Source organism: Diadema antillarum, unplaced genomic scaffold (genome assembly GCF_040938485.1).
Source record: "Diadema antillarum isolate AM-2024a unplaced genomic scaffold, OU_Dant_1.0 scf00000029, whole genome shotgun sequence".
NCBI lineage: Eukaryota > Metazoa > Echinodermata > Echinoidea > Diadematoida > Diadematidae > Diadema > Diadema antillarum.
This window is the reverse complement of record NW_027270918.1, coordinates 3,269,562-3,292,500: the sequence shown is the minus strand read 5'-3', so window position 1 is coordinate 3,292,500 and position 22,939 is coordinate 3,269,562. Positions and strand designations below refer to the sequence as shown.

General features: G+C 35.8%; 1 protein-coding gene across 1 annotated transcript; it reads left to right on the top strand.

Moving 5' to 3' along the window:
• The first annotated feature begins 5,739 nt into the window (after positions 1–5,739).
• Positions 5,740–15,484, top strand: LOC139739656 (coiled-coil domain-containing protein 42 homolog). Its single transcript, XM_071650271.1, has 9 exons — positions 5,740–5,831; positions 6,922–6,967; positions 7,889–8,065; positions 9,102–9,259; positions 10,065–10,147; positions 10,581–10,750; positions 13,131–13,241; positions 14,213–14,329; positions 15,359–15,484. Exons 1-9 carry the CDS (start codon positions 5,740–5,742, stop codon positions 15,482–15,484), a joined length of 1,080 nt encoding a protein of 359 aa, XP_071506372.1.
• The last annotated feature ends 7,455 nt before the right edge of the window (positions 15,485–22,939 follow it).

Below are 22,939 nucleotides of genomic sequence, written 5' to 3'. Positions count from 1 at the left end.
CTCGTTTTATTTTTCTTCAACTATTCAATGGACTTTGTATGGGCCTACTGTATATAGGGTGACAAGACATTGCTCCTGCGACATTTGCTCCGGTCTTAATTTTTCTCCGAGGACTTAGGGTTATTATAGGTTTAGGGTTGTGATTGGGTTTTAGGCTTAGTTTGATGTGGAGATTAGGATAAGGGTTAGGTTTATGTTTGTGGGTTGAATTTATGTTTGGCTTATAGAGTGGTATAGATATTTCATGGGAACAAATGTCACATTAGGAGCAAATGTTATGGAACCTCACTGTAAAAACGCGTCGTCATACAGTGAGTGTTAACACCCTCGTGGTTATTGCCAATGACATATAGTCGTAACTGACATTTTGTTTGATTTCATTTCATTTAATTTATTCATTTTCATCTTCAACAAAGAATATAAGTGTACACAACACATCGTGCAAAACAAAAAAGTAGAAGGAGAAGAAGAAGAAGAAGAAGAAGAAGAAGAAGAAGAAGAAACAATACCTTCGAACGCTACCAGATACAAAGCCTACTAGCATAATGTATTCAAATTTTACTCATATGCTTAATTCCTGCACAAAGGTATCGATGACAAGGGATTAGAAAATTGTATTTCTGATTTTGTGTGACTCTTGTTTATGTAGCATATAGATGTATATTTCTCATTCAGTTTCTTTCTCTGTTGAATATACTTAGATGTCTGGGGTTTTTTTGTGTGTATGTGTGTGTTTATATTTTATCATCAAAGTTTATAATTGTATATAATTCACAGCTGAAATACTTCTCTGAATGTTTGTATTTTCTTCTATTGTAACCACGTAGATGCCTGTTTTTTGTGTTTACATATTTATCATTGAAGTTTACAATTGTATATAATTCACAGCTGATATATATCTCTGAATGTTTGTATTTTCTTCCTATGTCACTATATTGTTTGTTTATATTTCACATGTATGGGACCCCTCTGTACAGCGCTGTTACGATAACAGTGCTGAGTATAGGATCATCCCTCCGTTGAAGATCTATTTTATGTAATATATCTTTGTATATCCTTTAATGACGGAAAATAAATACAATACAATACAATACAATACAATACACCACAATACAATACAATACAATACAATACAAGACAAGACAAGACAAGACAAGACAAGACAAGACAAGACAAGACAAGACAAGACAAGACAAGACAAGACAATGCAATGCAATACAATACAATACAATACAATACAATACAATACAATACAATACAATACAATACAATACAATACAACACCAGTCCTTCTTCGAGATATGTCCAACTTCCAAAAATCCGAATTTTAGCTTTAGAGACATTACAAAACCTGAAGCTTACATACTACAGAGCATTGCAAGTGTAACGTCAACGGATATTGTGCTCCTGCAGATTGATATTCTACGGAATTTCAGCCATATTCCATTTGATCAGAGAGCCAAATACCACAAAGTCTTCAAGTTTCAAGTCAAGACCAATTGAGCTGAGCGGTGAAAATTTGCCCATGTTGCTTTCACGATCTCTTTGACTATTTTTCAAAGAACACCGAAAGAAAAGTTTCTACTCTTACGGGCAAAGTTATGATCAGCAATGCAAATCTATAATGCTACATAGGTATTTCTTAGAAATGTTCTTAATCTATGATCTAAGATAAGCCATAACCTTGTCTCGAGCCTTATTTGCAATGCTCAATTCCAATGTGAGCTTTCTTTGCCGTAAAATGTTTTACTGTCATCTTATCAGGGGAAAGTTGTGTGTTGTTTTGTTGTTATTAAATTGTTGTTTTATTTGTTGTGTGATATGCTATTCTGATTATAATTATGTCTTTTGAGGGGAGTATAATCATCCCTCGCGAAAAGGTAGGCAAAAACCATTCGCTTTGATCATATTGTCCTGGCCGAGTCTGACGCACTTATCAAGGTGGATCCTCTATAATTGCGTAATTTTAAATTTCCAGAATATGACATGATATAATCGTATATGATAGCCTACAAAGTAAGATTCTATTTATCTATTCATTTATTTTTTTTTATTGCCTTCAGCAAAATAATGAGAGATTGGTCGCTTTCTGCCATCCAATGTGACTGGATTTATCAATTGATATACATAGAATCATGTCAAGGTTCGACATTAATTGTGGTGGCCCGGTTGCCCGTGGCCTCCAGAAGTGAAAGTCGGGCCACCACTTAAAGAATGTTTTGACCCGATCAAAATATTTTCATTTTCATCATTTTTCTTTCTTTCTTCTTATTCATAGTAATGAAAGTATATGGTATTTGAAGAACAATATCTGCCAATTTTTACTTGATGATCATGAATCATTGTTTATTCATTTATTTATTATTTTGTAACCATGCGCCACACTTTAACTAAAAAGGAAATATTTCAAAGAAATTAGATTTAATGATTTTTGATTACCCGAACGGGCCAACAAAAGAAAAAAAATTTATTGAAAGGTTTATTTATTCATATCACATCTCGTAGCCCGAGGGCTAAATTGCGTATAATATCACATAAAATATATACATACAAATTCAAACATTCAGACGGTTACAGAGTAAAGCATTTGCACGTGTGATAGAATTGAGTGGGAAAATATCATAAGTATGCAAATCAATAAGTTGAGCATTATCCAATATAATATATCATGCAAGATAAGAACATATTCCACATTTGTCAAAACAAGCAGAACTATATAAAAATACTGTGACGGCTGGTTTGCCTCTACTCCAATAAAACTACAAAACATCATACACAAAACATCAGGTTTGCATGACTGATGATAACCAAAGATAAAATATTTAAAAATTTAAAAATGTGATTGCACAACCCCAATATAATCATATCAACTGATTTTTTTTTTGTATATTTCATAACCAAATTTTATTCTAATGACTAGATTATCAAATGAAACATATACCCTAGCACTCTCATCCGACCCCTTAAAAATACCCGTGACCCACATTCTTCTTTAAACATAATCCAAATAACAACATCAAACTCACAGAATAGTTCCTCTAACTGTCCAAAAATATACATAAAAATATGCATAAAAATGTCATATTTCTCCATTCAGAATTGCAGATTTATAAAAAAAAAATAGCTTTATGGGGGTGATTCTCAAAGCAATATACGGAAGAGATGTAGAGTATAGAGATACGAGAGGGATAGAGGGAGAAGGAGAGATAAAGGCAATAAGTATGTGTATACAATACATCATTGTATACACATACAATATACACATACATACACAAAAGATGGAAATATATGAATATATATATATATATATATATATATACGTACATGCATATACATACATATACATAATGAACAGATAAACAAAGGTGTCTGCGATGTCGTTGTTTTCATCTGCCATCTGACCATGTTCAAATCTAACACTCGTCTTTATAGTTAGAAAATTGCACTACTGATATGATATAATACATAGAGGCCGCGGAAAGGAGGGAGCTCTTTGAGTAAGGAAAACAAAAATCATAAAAATATAAGTAAAAATAATCCAAACTTTTAAAAAAAGCAACAAATACGATGACTTTCCGAAAGTGTCGTCCTCAGACTCATTCCGTCACTTGTGTGGTTGTAACTTTGACCGTGTACCTTATTGACGGTCCCCACTGGTACTTCACAATCGTACGATTCACATCATTGGGCTCAAACATTTCTTCCGTAATTTCTCTTTTCTCTTAACTCAAATTCCTCAACAATCTCTGCCGCAGCCATTACCGATCTTTTTCATCATCGTAGACGTTGTCCGATGTAGTCATCTATATACTCGCCTATTCCTTCTCACCACTGCTATTTTTATTTAGTTTCCTTTGAGGGGTTAAAGAGGACATCTTTGCATGCAGGTGTGCCGGAACAGAAGATATACCGTACAACACTGATAAGTCTACAAAATACAAAATTTATGTCCGAATTCGGAATTGATGGCTATACAGAAAAAAAAAAGTACAAATGAGAAATGTGCAAGTCAAAACACTTTTCTAACATTCTCTCATTCATCCTTATTTTCATGAAATTGAGGTCACATTATTCGTTTCAAATATTCATATAAGAATGCCATATTAGGACAATTTGAAGTTAGAATAAAAGTTACTGACATTTTGCAATACGATATGAACGATTTAAGAAACCATTCAGATGAAAGTGCAGTCGTCACTATTCGTGACAAGAAATCGAAATCATTTTAGAGCTGTTTGCGTTCCAAATTGCTATTGATCAACGTGTGATTGATAGTGCAATGTAGTTGCGCAACGGTTCGTCATTGTTGAACAAAGTGTTGCCATTTTATCAGTATGTTTTGGATGAGGATCATACAAAAATTTTGGTTTGGCTAATTCTCTCAGTTTTTTGAGTATTTGGTTTCGGACTTGATATGTGTGACCATTATATTACCTAGATGTGAAAGATTTATTTTCTTTTTGTTTTGTTACTGTTGTGAAATGTGTTCCATGGTAACTCCATATTTTGAATGATAATCATAATTATGATAATGTGATTTCAGTTAATTTTCTCAGATTTTGGGCAATTGATTTGAAATTCGGCATATGTGACTGTTATGATATGTGGGTGTGCAAATTTCATCCTTGTTCATGTTGAACATTGAGTTGTTGTGGTAACTGTATACAAATTAATTGTTAGCTGAGTTTACTTTCTCTGTGTTTGATGGGGTATTAATCACATTGAGTGATAGTTTTTGTTTTGATTTGTACGCATATGCTTCATTTTCACTTTTATGCTGACGACAATGATGACTGTTTTAAGAGGTTAAAGGTTTAGGGTTGGGGGTCGGGCGGAAATCAAGGAATCTCCTACATTTATGTTGACGTTGTATTTTTTTCAGTTTTTGAAATTAATGTATGAATATATTTATAAATGAAGTCAATGGTTGGATGATTATATTGGAATTGTAATGTGTTTTTATGTTTTGAAGTTTGATATGGGTTATGGTGTTAAGGGGTGGGGAGCGGGGGTTGAGGGATAATTTTTTAATGATTGTTAAATGTTTCTTAGGGGCAACTTTTGTGTGCCCTGACCCTCATGTAGTCTCCATTCATTTCATTTTCATTTTGTGCAACGTGTACAGTACAGTGTATCCTTTGTAATGTTCATTCTCGTTTTTGTTTCATGTTTGTAATGTATATGATATGTATCCTATATTCTTTACCTGGTCGAATAAATAATAATAATTATGATAATAATAACAGCAAAGTGGAAATTACAATACAATTCATTCATAACAGCCAATGGCTTCTTTGAAAATAAAGGTACGAAGGAATCTATCCTGAAATTTCTCTATTGTTGTGAAAATTGATTTGGGACGATTTTCTTTATCCGTCTTGTTATTCGCCTATTCTGCTTCAAATTTGTGCCTTCGTATACTTCACTTTGAATTATTATTACCACTTGTTCTTCACGCAGCAGACGCTGAAAACGTTTCTAGCAGATAATACACAGTTGTAGGATGTCTCCCTCTCTTGACTAAAAAAAGCGTGGGACGTCCCCTTGACGACAGCAAATTTGCATACATAATTGAATAGCGTGTGTGTACACTCTACTACACACCACTGCACTCGATTCATGATCGAGACAGGTTCATACGGTTGAACCGGTACGCGAGAAAACCTCGATGGAATGTACACCTAAATTTCTTTGCTGCATTTTCCCTTGACCTTGAGACGACCTGTTCTAATGGCCAACATGACATTCTCAGGAACGACGACTTTTCCCTACAAACTTGACCTCGAGCCTCAAAAACAAAGTGTCTTTGTGACACAACTCGGAGAGAGAGGGTAAGTCTTGCTTGCGGTCGTGTAGATATCTACGTGAGTACATACGATGTGTATTCTATCTTCACCACAGCACGGGTGTCAACTTCACACACCAACACTGCAACAGGTCTTGACTTTTGTTGTACATAAAGTATCAAAATCAACAACAACTAGATTAACGAAGCGTCGTCGAACGCCACTTCCAGAAATATGACCTTGAACTTCAAAGGTGAAAGCGATGAGTTTGAGTGACTGATATAGCGATCTCTTCAGTCTTACTGCAACAGCTATTGTGCAAAAAATTATCATAGGACTGCTGTAGAAAATTGAATTGACCAGGCGCTGCACACACACAGTGGGTAACACAATATCAAGAAAAGGTAGATTGAAGAAGAAGTAAACTTACCATCTCATTAATGAACTGAGGTGCAATCTATGGTAAAATCATCTTAACAGCTAGAAATGTCTGTGTCTTTTTTTATTTGTTTGGCACTGCATATTTTGTGGTGTATAAATTGTGAATGACAGATATTTAAAAAATTAAATGATATTTTATTATCTATATGATGTAATATATGATGGTAAGTAAAACTTACAAAATATCTTGAGAGATTGGATGACAAAAGGAAAGGAATATAAAAAGTCAGACTTTTACTAAATGAAATATTAAGTTACAATATGTATAATTACATACTGTAAAACGAGGAATATTCGTGTGTATTCTAATTTCGCGAATTTCGCGAGCACCAAGATTCGCAAAATTAAAATGCATGCGAAAGTTCTTGCTTACACTATATGCATTGAATGCTACTGGCAGTTTGCGAAAATTTCATCCCGCAAAAAAGGCCGACGGCTCCAATTCGTGAAAAATTCATGCTGCGAATATATCATGTTTTACAGTACATATAATTCATGTATGCACTGTATGGTAATTTCATTAGAACTGAATGATTATACATGTATATATTTAGATATTATACCCATTTAGCATCCCTTTATTTAAAAAAGAACACAGAGAGTAAGATATGCATGCATATGAGTAGGCCTATATATAAGATTGCATAAGATTTTGAGAGTACAGTTTTTATCTGCTTTTGTTATCATTCTGCAGTGATGAGGAAGATGACAATGTCAACAGATATCCGATTGTGAAGGAGGTGAGACTAACTTGCATTTGAACTGATGTACTGGCTGTATATACTGCCAATAGCATGCTAACTTATTTGTGCAACTGTGTATCTATACAAGTTGCTAGCTGTGATTATTGACACATACAGTATTTTGCATTGTAAGCCAAATTTTGTGAAGTTGACAATGAGTTTTAGAAGAATGATAATAGATGACTGATTGTATAAAACAGGCATGATATTCTGTAGATTTAAATCTGAATTCAGATTTTTTTTGTCTCAAGTCTACACACATTTTGCTTTTTCCATTGGACATGTATCAAAATCACCTGAAATTGTTGATTTCCGATAATTTTCAACAAACCTCAATATCATCCCTAGCTGTTGTAAAGACGCTCTTATTTTCATCAACATAATATATATAATATATATATATATATATATATATATATATATATATATATATGCATGTATACATGTATGTGTGTGTATGTATACACTGTACATGTGCATAAGTACATTAGTGTGTCTAGTGTGTATTTTTGGGTCTCTGTTTTCATAGTAGACATGAAAGTGTTCCATGTATTTTGAAAGTTAGATTAACCCTGATTCTTACTGGCTCACTTATGTTTCAAGAAATTTTGCTTTGAACAGACAGCTCTACTTTTGAGTTGAACATAGCTCCTTTCTCCAACTAAACTTCATTATTGTTCAGTGTGCCTGGTAGACTGTGTCATCTGGAGGATGCTGAGCCTGGCATTTTAGTTAGAAAAACTTATAATCAGCATACTCTTTGTGAAAAAGTCAATGGGAACATAATGTGCAGTTATTCAAAACAGACATTTGAAGTTATCAAAGAATCATAACAAGGGGCAACAGAAGAGCTGGGAGATGTAATGAGAACACACTCATGGTGTATTTTGACTTGTCATTTCTCTTGCTTGGATGCAGTCGGCGGGGAAGCTGATTGAGACCGGGCTCAACACCTTACAGAAGACACTGCTCCTGAAACGGGAGGTGGAGGTGGATGATGTCACCCAGGAGCTCCACACCAAGCGGATCCAGTTCCAGAGTCGCATGGAGGAGTGCGAGAAGAAGAGGGCAGAGCTGCAGAAGAAGCAACAATTGGTGAGGATTTGGATTATCCCAGAGTTCCATTTCATAAATTGACGTCTTTTAGGAGTAACCTAAAATCCTATTTGTTTGACAGTGCGTTTTGAAGACAAACTTTCATGTCTTCTTTTTTGTCTTCTTCTTTTATGGTATATATGTATTTTCAGTCTTTTTGCTTTGGTGTAAATTGCCTTGAGCATTCAATCGGAATGGAAAATGGCGCCATAGAAATTGTATGTATGTATTATTAAAAAGGCTGTCTTGATAGCAACTCTTGCTGTAATGGCAAGTGACCTGGCAATGATAAGAATCCTGCCTCCAGAGTTGCTGTTAGTATAAGAAGTTGCCATTCCTGAGCAAGAATTACTGTCGTAGCATATTATGTGAAAAGACACCCTGGTTAAAGTCCTTACAAGTTTAGAGAATAATTTTGGGTGTTATGGAATAGGGCAAAACGTCCGCTGAAGGAGAGCTTGTACGTAGCAAATTAAGTGAAATAATAAGCACATTATTGTATGGAAACAGGCAGAATCTGACAGACTTTGAATTCATAGAAATTAAAATGCAGCCTGAAATATTAAAAAAAACACCTAAAATGAGAAGTAATCAACCAATATTTGTGGAGAATCTGAACATTTGTTGGCATTATTTTTGTGAGTCACCTGTGTGGCATGGTATTTGTTTGGATTGTGGCTTTTCATTTATAAAGTTGGTTTCTTTTTGAAAAACTAACGAAACATCGAATAGAAACTACACCTGTTTTTGAGTTGCCTTTGTTGCCAGAAATATTGTTCATACCACTTGAAGATTGTCATGAAGATTGTTCAGTTTTTCAATGTGTATTTTTGTACAATTTTGTTTTGAGAATGTGAGATACAAAATGCAGCTGATGGAAGCTGTACAAGTAGAATATAGATGTGGGGATAAGAGAGTCAATATTGTCATAGAGATGGGAGAGAGAGAGAGATAGGGGAAAGAAATAGTAGAGATGATGACATGGACATCTGAAGCATGTGTTGCTAACCTACCATCACATTGACATTTTTGACAGATGAAAGACAGGGTGGCCAAATTCGACAAGTTTATCCAGGAGACAGAGGCCAAGAGGCGGCGTGCCATCCACAAGTATCAGCAGGAACTCAAGTTGAAGGAACAAAAGCAGCTGGAGTATGAACAACTTGCAGAACAACTAAGTGAACTCAAGAGCATGTAAGTATAAATCTTACTTCATATAAATTTTCATTTCTGTTCGTGAAGAAATTGAAGTGATTGTTTGCCTGTATATCACATCTATTTATGTGTGAAATACTGTATATAGTTTTCATAATCTAATTCAATCTCAATTCATAGTGATGCTAATGGACGGTGACATAGTGGCAGAATGTTTAACTCTCTATATACTTTATGGAATGTCCTAATGACATAGATGTCATACATGCACAAAATCTTGACCTTGATAATGTAAATATACCAGGGCTCAATACTAACTTTTTTCTCTGGGCCATGAAAATCTATAGATTTGAAATTTTGGTGGCCTGACTAGAAATATATCGGCCGAAATAGAAGGAAAAATAATGATTAATTTTGAATCATAGTGGCCCAATCAGGCCACCAAAAGATGACATTTTTGGAAATTTGGTGGCCCGACACAGGGGCCCCGGGCCACAGAGCGACTGGGCCACTGCTAATGTTGAGCCCTGTATATATTCTTGAAGGTGATATCTTGATATAATTAGCAGAAATTAGTGTCAGGTGTGAAACCATGCTCTTCTGAATGATCACATGCAGTAAACAGTTGATATCTTCTAGTACTGAGTATATCTTTGCAGAAACATTTGAGATACCACATCATTCTGCTGGTTTGCGTGTGACTGAAAGTCTAAGCTTATCGCAAAGAGGACATTAATTGCTTTCTATGTTTATTCATGCTAAACAGATGGTCAGAGGAAATATGTCAGATTGCAAGACTTATCATTTACTATGTAATTGTATACCATACTTTTCTCTTTCACAGACACAACAAACTCAATGAGAAGATAAAAAAATACAAGAAATTTGAAGAGTTCCTGATGAAGGTTTTAGACAACATTCCAGAGAGTGAGTAATCATGCAGTTACAATATTCTCCATGTATGAACGACACCATAGATATATATTAAGATAAATATATGCTCCTCTATTTCATTAAAATGTTTGATATGAACCATCAGTAATTGTAACATAGATCTACAGGATGATATAAACTTATCACAATCATTTCCAAAAAAATTATCACAAAGTGATCATTATTTGGCCAACCCCACACTTTATGTTTTGCTCTGTCATTTTCTCCTTGCAAGTGTGAAATGGTTTCTTTCATGAATATGTATGATATGTCATCATGAATTAATGCTCATGTTTGTATACAAGTGTATGGCTTGGTAGATGACTGACATATTATTGTATCTCAAGATATGACTACAATGACAGAATGGAGAGAATTTATGTAATGAAACATATTACAAAGTCGTTGTTTTCTTTTTTTTCTTCAGATTACCTGGAAGTGAATGATGACATGTTGAGGAGCATCATGGACAGGCATCGGACGCTGAGTTTCACCAACCAATCGCTGGTGGACAGGGTCCAGTCCATGTACGATGAGGTGGAGGACAGAAACTTGCAACTGGACGAGCTCAAGTATGGTCACAACCAGAGCAAACTGGTGAGATGGTCATTTCGGTCAGCTTCTCAAAATTCTTCATCCAGTCATTCTATCAATAGAATATTTTCTACTCACACGTAAACACATTCAAGGTCACGCAGATACAAATGCCTATTTTTCTAATTGTCCCATAGATAGAGACACTCTTCACAAAGACATACACATACATACACAAAATATAATATAATGATATATAATGCAAAATGACTTGATCAGGGATATTCAAGGGACAAATAAATTTTTATACTAAGTGAATGTGTGACTTCCACATTCATTGTATTTGTTGATTTATTCAAGTGAGGAGATGTTTCTGATTCTGAAAAAAGAAATTTTCAACCAGTGTATAGAATTGCATCGATATCAATGTGCAGCATTTAAAGGACAAGTTCACCTTCATAGACATGTGGGTTGAGTGAATGCAGCAATATTAGTAGAACACATCAGTGAGAGTTTGAGCAAAATTGGACAATCCGTTAAAAAGTTATGAATTTTTGAAGTTTCTGCTCAGTCACGGCTGGATGAAAAGACTACTAAAGCTTGTGATGTCACATGAGTACAACGATATAAAGAAAGAATAAAGAAAATTCAACATATTTCCATTTTTCTCGCATAACAAAAGAACACTCGACTTCTCTCTTTCAGAAGGCAGGGGGAATAATATTACCCTTAACATATGTCAGTAGCAAGTCGAAGAAATGTGCACTTTATTCAAAAAGTAAAGTTTTGTGAAATTCTTTTTTATTTTCCTTATATAGTTTTACGCATATGACATCATACACTGTAGTAGTCTTCTCTTCCAGCAGTGACTGCGCAGATACTTAAAATATTCATAACTTTTGAACGGATTGTCCAATTTTCCTCAAACTTTCACTGATGTGTTCTACTCATATTGCATTCTCTCAATCCTTATGTATATGAAGGTGGACTTGTCCTTTAAAGATTCAATGGAACATTGTGACACCTACCATAAAACGACCAGAAATTGTGATATATTCAATGATTGATTGTACAGCAGAATTCAGTGCATCAACAATATGATTACATTCATTACAAAGCAATGTTTTATCACAATGCTAACCTGTAAGATGAAATACATGTACAATGTATTACTAACCAAGTGCACAGTGTCATATTTTTTCTCTCCTTTTTTTTTTTTTTTTGCTATTCGCTACTGTAAGAAAAAAAAAAATTCCCTAGTGGCAAAGTTTCCTACCTTTTGACACTCTTTAGTCAACCTAGGCACACTGACCGTCACATTTGCCATTTCTAGTGGCAATGCAGGCAACAAATCAATAAAATGGCACCCGAAATCAATTTTCTGATGACTCCTGCTCCTTCCAAATCACCAGCACATTGAATGCAAAACACCTGTCATATTTCCTGTCAATCATCACTCTGCAGTCAGTGAATGCAATCAATAAATCATCACCTGTTCACAGCCATGCATGCACCTGTTCCTGGCTTTCAATGAATTACACAGGAATTTCATGAAAGGGAGCATGGGTAACTACAGTGTACTTCACAAGACATTTTATAGTTTGTATGAATTTGCCTTTTGACATTTGCCTTGCTTTTTGGCATTATATCAAAACAGTATGTCCTACAATGTGGGTGTACAGCAAGTCACAGCAGTGTTCATGATCGATGACTAGGAAAGGAATGTATTTTTACATTTCTTTTGTATGATAGCAGAGGTTGCAGATATGACCTGAGCTACAAGTAAATATATGATGCTTCAAACATGACAAACAGAAAATAATTCAAATATTATCAAGCAATAAACAGAATAACCTATGTTTTAAGTCTTAAGTTATCTTTTACCTGTCTTTGACCATATAAGATTTTTTACACCACACATTATATTGTTGCGTAAGTGCACAAGTACATGTGCATGCACACATTCGCAAATACATTACACATATTCAATTTTCGTTCTATCCTGCAGCTGAAATTGAGAAATATTATGAATTTGAATATATATTAAACTTGATGCGTTGATGCCAGTCTGTTCTAGGACTCTGTTCGCCTTTGATTAGAGGAGGAAGCATTCTGCAGCACACCGCCTACCATTAGGGCCAAAAATCCATTCATATGTCATGTGTAACTATGGTCATACTTCATACTTGCCAACTCTACCGCATTTGGCGGTAGACTACCGCTTTTGAAAGATTTTATTAGCATTCAAGCTAGCACTGCTCGCATAGGCATCCTGAATTCTACCGCTTTCTCAAATGAAAATGTTGGCAAGTATGATACTTATGCATTTCTTATGATAGTTCCATACCCAGTGCTAGTCTAGGCTTCAGACCACGGAAGCACATACCACTCTAACACCTAATCATTCAAAACACCATCCTGGTAATCTTTGTACTGTCTTCAGGTGATTAACAAAGACCTTGCCGAACTGCAACATCTTCAGGAGGAGAGGGTGGACATGAACGCACAGCTAGAGGAGATGCTCTTTAATGATATCTTCTCCTACCGAGAACAGGTGAGAAACACGAGGCCACAGAATTTGATGAATTGATAAGAGTGACTGCAAAAGATACTACCTGCATAGTAGGTATGAACAATGCTGTTCATGTTGTTGTTTGCGTTGCCTCAAACACAACAACAACAACACGAACAGCATTTTAGAGCTTTGAGGATGTCATACTCGTGGGAACATTTCTTTTTCCTTTAGTACATCTATACACACCAACATGGAGGATTTCCATTAAGCAACATAGAAGTGTGCATAATTTTTCTGTGAGGCTTGTCTTGTGTACCAGTACTGTAAAAGTGGAAATTTTCGCTGTGTTGAAATTTTGACGCATTTCGCGCAACCAGAGACTTTCGCGAAAATAAAAGCACACGAATATTTTTGCTTGCCATGTGTTCCAGTAGTTGATGTCTTGATTCAGCAGAATTAAAAACATGCGAAACTCTTCTTACCCGGCCAAGCGCAAAGAATTATTTGCACGAAAATATCCACTTTTACAGTATATAAGAGCATTAAGTTTTAAACACTTGTACTCTGCATCCTGTCTATAAAAATTGTTTAGTACTGTAAAAGTGGATATTTTCACACTCAGCCAGGCAAGAAGAGTTTCATGTGTTTTTAATTCCATGGAATCAAGACATCAACTACTGGAGCATACGGCAAGCAAAAATATTCAGGTACAACACAACACTGAAAAAATTTCCACTTTTACAGTATATGATATATGTTTACACATATGTTTGCACACCATACATGTATGTACAGCTAGGGAAAAGTTCCGTGCAAGTGCAAATTTAATCCTAAAAAACGTTTATCTTGTGAGTAGGTCAAATATTCGTTGGCTGCAAACATCCTCAGCCCCACAAATCTCAGTGCAGTATACTCTGTGTGCAGATTATAAGTGTCAGGTATCAAAATCACCACATTGTAGATCTTAGTAGTTTCTCTTGTATGACTGATCTCTTTCCATCATTTTTCAGAGTGAAGTGCTGGGAAGGATAAAGATGGCCATCGACAACCTGGTGGAGAAATGCCACAAAAAGCATGATGAGCCACAGGAGATGTTATCCTACACAGACAAACTCACTCTCATCATGGTGAGTACTGAAAACGTGAATAATAATAATAACAGATAATAGTAATATGGGGCCTGTCTTATAAAGACTTGTGATAGAAATCAATCACAAGTTTTTTGAGGGCTGTAATGCAAGTTGCGATTGATTTGGGGATTTGTGATTGATTTGAAGGCTTTATAAGACGGGGCCCTAATCTTCTTCATACAGAGTAGCCTCTTCTGTGTTGCCACTGCTCTACCAGATGGCCCTGCCATTATTATTACCCCAGCATGTCCAAGTACCCATTTACACACCTGGGTGGAGGGAGACATGGTTGGTAGAAACACCTTGTCCGAGGACGTAAGCACTGGGCGGGAATCGAACTTTGGTCCTCCGAATGGGAGTTGGAAGTCTTATCCACCTTGCCACAGTGCCCTCACTGAAATATATTGCCTTGTGCATATACCCTGAGAACATCATGTTCTGCAGACCTGCCATGACGAAATATCACCTTGCAAGCTTTCTAGAGTCACTGACTTATTTACGCCAATGCTCTCATCCACAAAGGTATTAACACCCGAGGTTCACCAGAATTAGCCTAAAGTGGATCCTCAATGTGGAGACAGTTTCCATTTTAACAATACATTCTTAATACATGCAGGCAGAATTTCTGGTCTTGTGTCCCTGTGGCGCGAGTGCATGGGGTATCAAAAAACACTCCACCAAGTAGTTTAATAGAGCCTGTATCAGAATGCACAAAATGTAAAATGAAAAAAGATTTCTGTTGGAAGAGGGAGTGCAAAATGTCCTTCTGACAATTCTCCTAGCACAACCCATCTCTTTTCTCATTTTTTCAATGGCCGGAGACCTTGGTTCTTATCAGTCAAAGTTCTTATTCTTAGCTCTTAGCTCTTACTAGACAGAGATTGATGTAAATAAGAGTCAGCAGACAATTAGATTCATTATGTAATTATCCAAAACCTGAGAAGAGGCATGTTTAGTCAATACTGTTTTGTCCTTACTGCAATTGTGATTTCCTCTGTATACCATATTTCACATTTTGAAACGCAGAATTGCGTGGTCGACACCGTTCACATCGAGAGGATGGCGAGACAGGGCCACGACATTTCGTCAGCTACGTCATCAGCTGGGAAGCGGGAGAGATCGAGAGCGAAACAGTCCAGTGTCACCAAGTGAGAGATGTGGACGTGATTAATAAAAATCATCATGCACCTTAAATGCCCACGAGTAAGCTACCCAAGCAAGTCTAAGGACGTGCTCAATCGTGCCTCCGCTTGTTACACCTCGAGGCAAGCAATCATGATAAATGTGCTGACACCGGCCAAAAACGAGGAGATTGTCTGCTCTCATCATCCACAGGAGAGCAGAAGTCTTCTTCATTTAGTCGCACATGTAGACTTCATCGTGATGGCCGAGCAAGGCAGCATCTTCCCACAAAAAGGGATGCAGATTATCTGCCTTATGTCCTGGAAGAAACTGTTCCAAGATATCTCCTCTTGTGAAGGTACAAATTGATCTCAAACTCTCCTTCCCTGTCAGTCTCTGCTCTCTTTCTGAGCAACCTTCTCTTGACTAAAATGATTATTCTGTGCCTTGACTTTCAATTCTATGCTGTCTGCAAAAGTTTCAGCTCCCTCGTTGCTATGCCATTTTCTTCCAACCATATCTTCATGATACACTTCTCTGCCATATCATAACATTATTTTCATTATGTATTTCGTAAGCTGTTTTGTGACTGGCACAAGGGTAGAAGCTCAGCTTACAAATTGGATGCACAAACAGGTCACCAGGTCACACATCATCCAACCAAGAGGAAACATCTCAATTCTTTGCCTTGTTGGGTGGACTGATGGATTGTACCCAATCTGAGTTACCCCCTGAAGTATTTCTGCAGTATATTCTCTTGTAATCTGCTGCAATCTATCATAAAATAATCTGAATTGTATTATTAATGTTAGTGTTCTGGCTGTTCTCTCTGCTACATGAACAAAAGAGATGACATTTATATATTTCAAGCAGCTATTTAAAAACAGTGCCCAATCAATCATGTATCATAAACGTTTTCATACCTTGTTGAATGTGTATGTCTAATCACAGAGATGCCTCTCAGATAACTCCATACAGTCACATTCTGCTAATGTGTGTTTGTGTGTTTTTAAAATCTGCTAGTGCAGTGGAGATTTGGACAATTTGTAATGTATTAGTGTATCGTGTTGGACAATGATTTTGATCATTATCATGCTCTAACCATGAGACGAACATTGTAAACAGTGGTAGAGCTAAGATTTGAGTATTATGACATTGGACATTAATAAGGATGAAAGATTTGTTTCCTGGCTGATTTATATATCCACATAGTAATGTCGAAAGCATACCCATAGGTAATTCAATTGAAGTACAACAGATATAACAATGATACCTCTCAAATCACCATTACGTCTCTAAAGTGTGAATGTGAATGTGTACTGGACTAAGTGTCAATCAGGAAAAACTTTTATTGTCACTCAAATGTTTGATGCTATAGTGTTTCTTTGATGTTAGAATTATGAGTTCCCTCAAACTCAGACTACTACGATGTTGGATCCGTCAATATTTTGAAAACGTGATCCTGATGATCAAGGGGATGATACATGTATACTGTAAAAGTGGAAATTTTCGCGGTGTTGAAATTTTCGCGCATTTCGCGCAACCAGAAAACTACCATGAAAATAAAAGCATGAGAATATTTTTGCTAGCCATATGTTCCTGTGCGTGATGTATTGATTCCGTGGAATTAAAAACACACGAAACTCTTCTTACCTGGCCAAGCGCGAAAAATTAGTAACGCGAAAATATCCTTTTTTTTACAGTAGTGAAGACTTTCTGGTAAAGTTTTCATGTTTGACTGCTACCGTTATATATCTTATATGCCAGATGCATAGAGGATTAGATATTCTACGCATTGTCATCTTTAGCTACATTATCAAATAAATGAAAGCAAGAGAACAAAATTAATGTGGTTGCCACTATCAAGAGGGAGAATGTAATCTATGAATGATAGAATGTCCAAAGTAGAAGAACATGACATAACATTCATGGTGGCTATCATATTCTTCTATGAAGTTTGAATCAAATTTCTGCCACTGCGACTTTGTCAGCAGAGGAGAGATATTAAAAAGACCATGTAGCACACATGCACAAAGAGGTGATGAAGTTCTTCTAAAATGGCAGGGATTTGGATATATGCAAAATTTCACTTCATCTACCTTCAGTGGTTATGAAACTCAACGTGCTTACTTTCAACTACCTGTTCAGCTAACTGCCACCATCACTGGCGATAAAATGGATTCGAAAATAGTTTTGCTTGATAGATCATCAGTGCCCGTGAAACCTTGATAATGTGTAAAAAGATGTAACATTATGTAACCCATGTGTCCAAGCACCCAAGGCGATCACAGTACAGATGTTTGATGAGGCAAGAGACAATGCAGTGAGTCATTGATAAAAGATTTGTGTGCCAATGTGCAGGTTTATCAAAACTGGCATCTGCACACACTGTCATATAATCTGCCTTAACATAAGAAGGAAAATGGCCCATAATGCTCCTTTAAAAAAAGCAAACTAAAGATCTATCAGTCAGAAGTATGTCTTAAATATGCCATGAATTTGGGATATATTATAGCTTGTGGAGAACAAGAATGGTGCCATTAATTAAATGTATTTTCTGTCTTTGCATCTTTGCAAAATGCAATTATTCAGTCACCCATGTTTAAGTGATTTGGAGTGTGGGCACAAGTCTTCTAAACTATACTGTTACAACTGTGAATAGCAAACTTTTCAGAGAATGAGAGAGGAAAAGAGATTAAAAAAAAGAGAGAGAGAAAAAAAATACAGAGAGGGAGAGAGAGAGAGAGAGAAAGTGAGAAAGAAAGAGTTGGAGAAAGAGTAGATACTCTGTAAAAAACGATTTGACGATCTCTCCATCAGTGAGTAACAAATGTCCTTTTGTGCTTGACGTGGAATAATGTGCCACAGGCAGTAGAAGCTCAGCCTCGTGGTGCAGCTTGTAATGATCTCAAGGTTTAAGATGTGCTGTAAACAAGCGTTGCCCAGGGATTTTGGCAACTGTTATGGAATTACCAATGAAAGACTATATTTTATATCTCTACATAGCTTTAGATACATGCATGGCATGGTCACTGTAGTGTCGTAATAGATATGCATTACACACTTGGTGTTTCATAGGCACTTAATTGTAGTGTTGTAATAGACATGCATTACACACTTGGCGTTCCATAGGCAGTCGGAAAGCATGATGTCGAAGTTATGATTACAACAAGTACACTGTACTGTCTTGAACTGTAAAGCAATGCCTTTCACTGTGTCTGTGATTCAACACTTGTACTCTACAGTCACATACAGACAAGGGTTAGATTTTGGGGTTTTGTGTGTGGGTGTGTAGTTGTTGTTTTAGTGCAAATATAGAACTGATGGATTAGGCTGGTGAGGACATATTTGTTGCTTAGATAGAATACTTTCTTTATATCAATGTGTATACTTTCTCAGACAAACATTGAATTGAAGAAAAAAAAAATCTGCACTCATCTTGGACATTTGGTATGTTGTACTGTGAAAATATCACTGTATCTACTCACGTGTGAAATACGGGCAAAGTAAGCCAATCTATGCAAAATAGAAAATGATTTTAAAGGTGTTCGAAATTCTTGCCAGATATGCATTGCTCACGATGATGTCATGCAAATAAAATGTTTCATTATTGATATGTGTGTATGTTTGTGTAATGTGCCAGTGTAAAAGCCTTTGACAAAATGTAGAAACCATTTTCATGTTTTGGTCTTATTTTGGTTTCATCAATATTGTACAATGTATACCTGCACAATGGGGAAAGAGTGAAAATATAAGGAACAGTTTACAAATACATAATTGTGTTTATCTATTTATTTATTTATTTATTTATTTATTTAATTTTTTTTTTTTTGGGGGGGGGGAGGGGTTGTTTCTTTTGTTTTGATATACTATTTGTGCCTTTTTAAACCTCAGCTGCAAGTATTGTAACATATATGAGGCAGAGATAAACAAAATTGACAGTGATGTTGTGGCTGATGTCCTCAAACTTAATCCTCATGTTGAACAATTTGTTTGTTCTCATCACTGTGATCTGCAAACAGAAATCATATCGGTACATATATTGCCTAGATTGGACATGCATATCTGGGTCAGTCTGCTCAATGTGCATGCACGGCATGCCAAAATGTGAAAAAAATTCCTCATCGATGGGGTGATGCCAACATAAAAATACAGAATAGCAGAATAATTACAGTTTAGAAAAGTAAGGTGTGGACATGAGCAGAAGTTTGGCAGCCAGTTGCATAGCGGGATGATCGATACATATGACATGCAGTGATGTATGTGTATGACATAAAGATTGTGTTACATGTTCACATAAGCATAAAGAAAAAAAATAAACTAAAAATCAGAAATCAATCAATAGAATTTAAAAATGCAGTGATAAGTGATCCTTTCATGTTGCAAGCATCCGTGGTTATTTGGGATTGTGTGCTAATTACAGGAGACTCCTGTCATAACAAAATTCTTGGGACCAGCAATCTTATTTTGTTATACAATATCAAAATTTAATTACAGCCAAACTGTAAGGCATACAAAAATATATAGATGATAATTGTAGGGCGTTTATTTTTACTTTGTTCTAACAAGAATTTCATTATAACCCTGTTCATTATAACACAAGTGCACTGTACCAAATGGCTTTTCTGAATTTAATTTTGCCTTATAATAGGTTTGCATTCTATCTAAAAAATATATCAGTTTGAGTGAACCCCCACCCAGATGAAGGACAGTATATGCAAGATCTTTCACTCCGTCCAGAACGTCTATAAAGGAACAAAACTTTGCAAGGTCCATTTCCTGAATGATATCATAATCACATTTTGCAGTTTGGATATCATAATGATGTGTACTTTTGCATATTTGTTGTGGACATTACATATTTGTATATCAGAATATTTAACGAGTGGAATGTCTATGCACAATAAAGACTATGATGAATATGACTATGATATATTTGATGCTCAGTATGTTTCAATGAATTGTTTTCAGAAGCGTTTGCTTGCTTGATTGATTACACTTTCGATTTTGCCCGACTTCACCTGGAATATGAGACAAAGAACTTGTGTCCTATACCTAGACAACTCTGTGTACGTCGATCTTGACAGAACTGAAGAAAACTTGATGACTTTGGTAAAATTTGACTTCTGTATATACCGAGGAATAATACACATATGGTTATGTCTGTAAATTTGGACATTTCATATTCATTAACTTAGCTGATTATTCAACATATGCACTGTCGACTAATGCAGAGTAAACTATATTTCATAAAACAGATTTCAGATCACCAACTTTTTGGTGAGATAATGAGAAACCTCTTATGAAATGTGAAAGAGCATGTAATTCATAGAGGAATTCAAAGTTTATTTGATGAACATTAGTTTTGAAATGGTCAAGATATCCAAAACAAAGGGATCCTAATAAAAGGTGGATCCCACCTTTTATTAGGATTGCTTTGTTTCACTTTGTTTTCGGATCTCTCGGCCATTTCAAAACTGATTTTCATCAAATAAACTTTTAATTCTTCTCAGAATCATATGCTCTGTAGCATTTCATAAATGCTTTCTTAGTACTAGTACATGTATCTTGCAAAAAGTTAAAAGCTTAACCCTAAAAAGACTGGGCTATTTTGGTAGCTCAAAAGACTGGGGGGGGGGGGCCTCAAGGGCCCCCCCCCCCAAGATCTCGGCCGTGAATCGCGCGATCGCCGCGGAACTTTGCACAATAGTAGTGTACGATGTAATCTACAAGATCGTGTTTTTTAATTTTCCAAAATAGACTTCTTTTATTTTATTTTGATTAATTATGATAATTTATGCAAGAAATCAGAATCTTTCATCTAAATCAGTAAATAAAGCTCCAAAACTGCTCATTTTTGGTATAATTAATCTTTGTGGCATTCTTAGCAAATGTGCTTGAAAAAAAAATCGGTATCAAAATTAATTTCTTATTTATTTTATTGTTTCATGAATTTCTTATGTATTTCTTTGTTTTTTCGACCTTTTGTTTTTGTTGTTTTTTGTAACAAAATTTGTCACAGACACTTTTTGAAGCATAATACTCCTAAAACAAACTAATTTTAGCCATTGAGAGTAAAAATAAGCATATTTATATGAACCATGTGAAAAAACTCAATTTGCATTGACTTTGTACACAAACATCACATTTTTTAGCCATTTTTGGCCTCACGTGCATGTACAAAAAGTCATGTAACTTCAGAACCGTACCCCCAGGCGTCACAAATTTGGTGTCAAAGTGTGCGGAAACTCAAAAGAAAAAAGTCATGGAGCATCGCGGCGAGAGCATTGCGTGTTGCAGAGTAATCATGCGAAATGTCGAGGGGGGGGGGGGGGGGGGGCTCCGAGGCCCCCCCCCCCCCCCCCCAGTGCAGTTAGGGTTAATCCTCATCTCAATCAATACCATACTATCCCTTTAAGCATAAGGTCTGTAGAAGACACATGACCAGAGTTGCAAACTTTTGTAAAAGCCTTTCAGTTCTTTGATGGCTGAAAATCAGTAATTTGCATCATTTTTGAAGTGAAAATCAGTAATCCTTAACAGTATAATAGAATGTATCACAGACAATGATCTCTAAAATCAGTAATTTACTTGTAACCTTCAGTATTCTTCTCTAATTTCAGTAGAAATTACTGAAATTCAGTTCTAGCTGGCAGCTCTCATGACTGATGACAACAATTTGCTGGAGGTCAAGGCACATATAATAGAACAAAGTATTATATTTTTTTTCCCCCTTGAGGAAATGATGACATCTCCATCAGACACTGATGTGAGACACACACGATCAAAAAATACAATCAAGAAACCAAACGAACGTGCATGAACCTTTTTTGGTTTTATTCAGTTGGCATGTATATGGAAAGATATATCTTTATGTATATATGATATATATATATATGTATCAGTACTAGTATTTACAGTTAATAGTGAGGTCTATTGCCTCACAGTCACCTTTCAACACAGGTGCAATGAATAAGGTGACAAACGTCTTACCCTATGTTCCAGCATGAATCTTGAATGAGAGTCACACATCATGACTGCTTATGCTGATCCATCAGGCACAAACACATGTTCAGCAAAGGCAGTAATAACACAAGCTGCTTCAGTTTTCATACTTCTTAAAAAATCGTTGGAAAAAAACAACAACATTCAACTTGGAGATGTTGGAGAGCTTTACACTCAAATCTGTCAACATGGGTGAATAACATTGAAGCAGCATCAAAATCCATCTGTAAAACACCACAGTTCTCTGCGATAGCTACGAAACACGTTGATACCCATGTGCAGCATTCCACATGCAAATATTTCTCTGTTTACAGAGTGAATTCGCTCTGAGACATTTCTTACATATTGCTTCAAGCCAGTCTGAGTGAATTTTTTTTTGTCATTTCCATGTTTTTTTTAAACAGATTTTTCTCATCTTATTTGTTCAACAATATACATTTTGTTTTGCTACAAGGTAATCTCTAAATTTCTCACCTACAG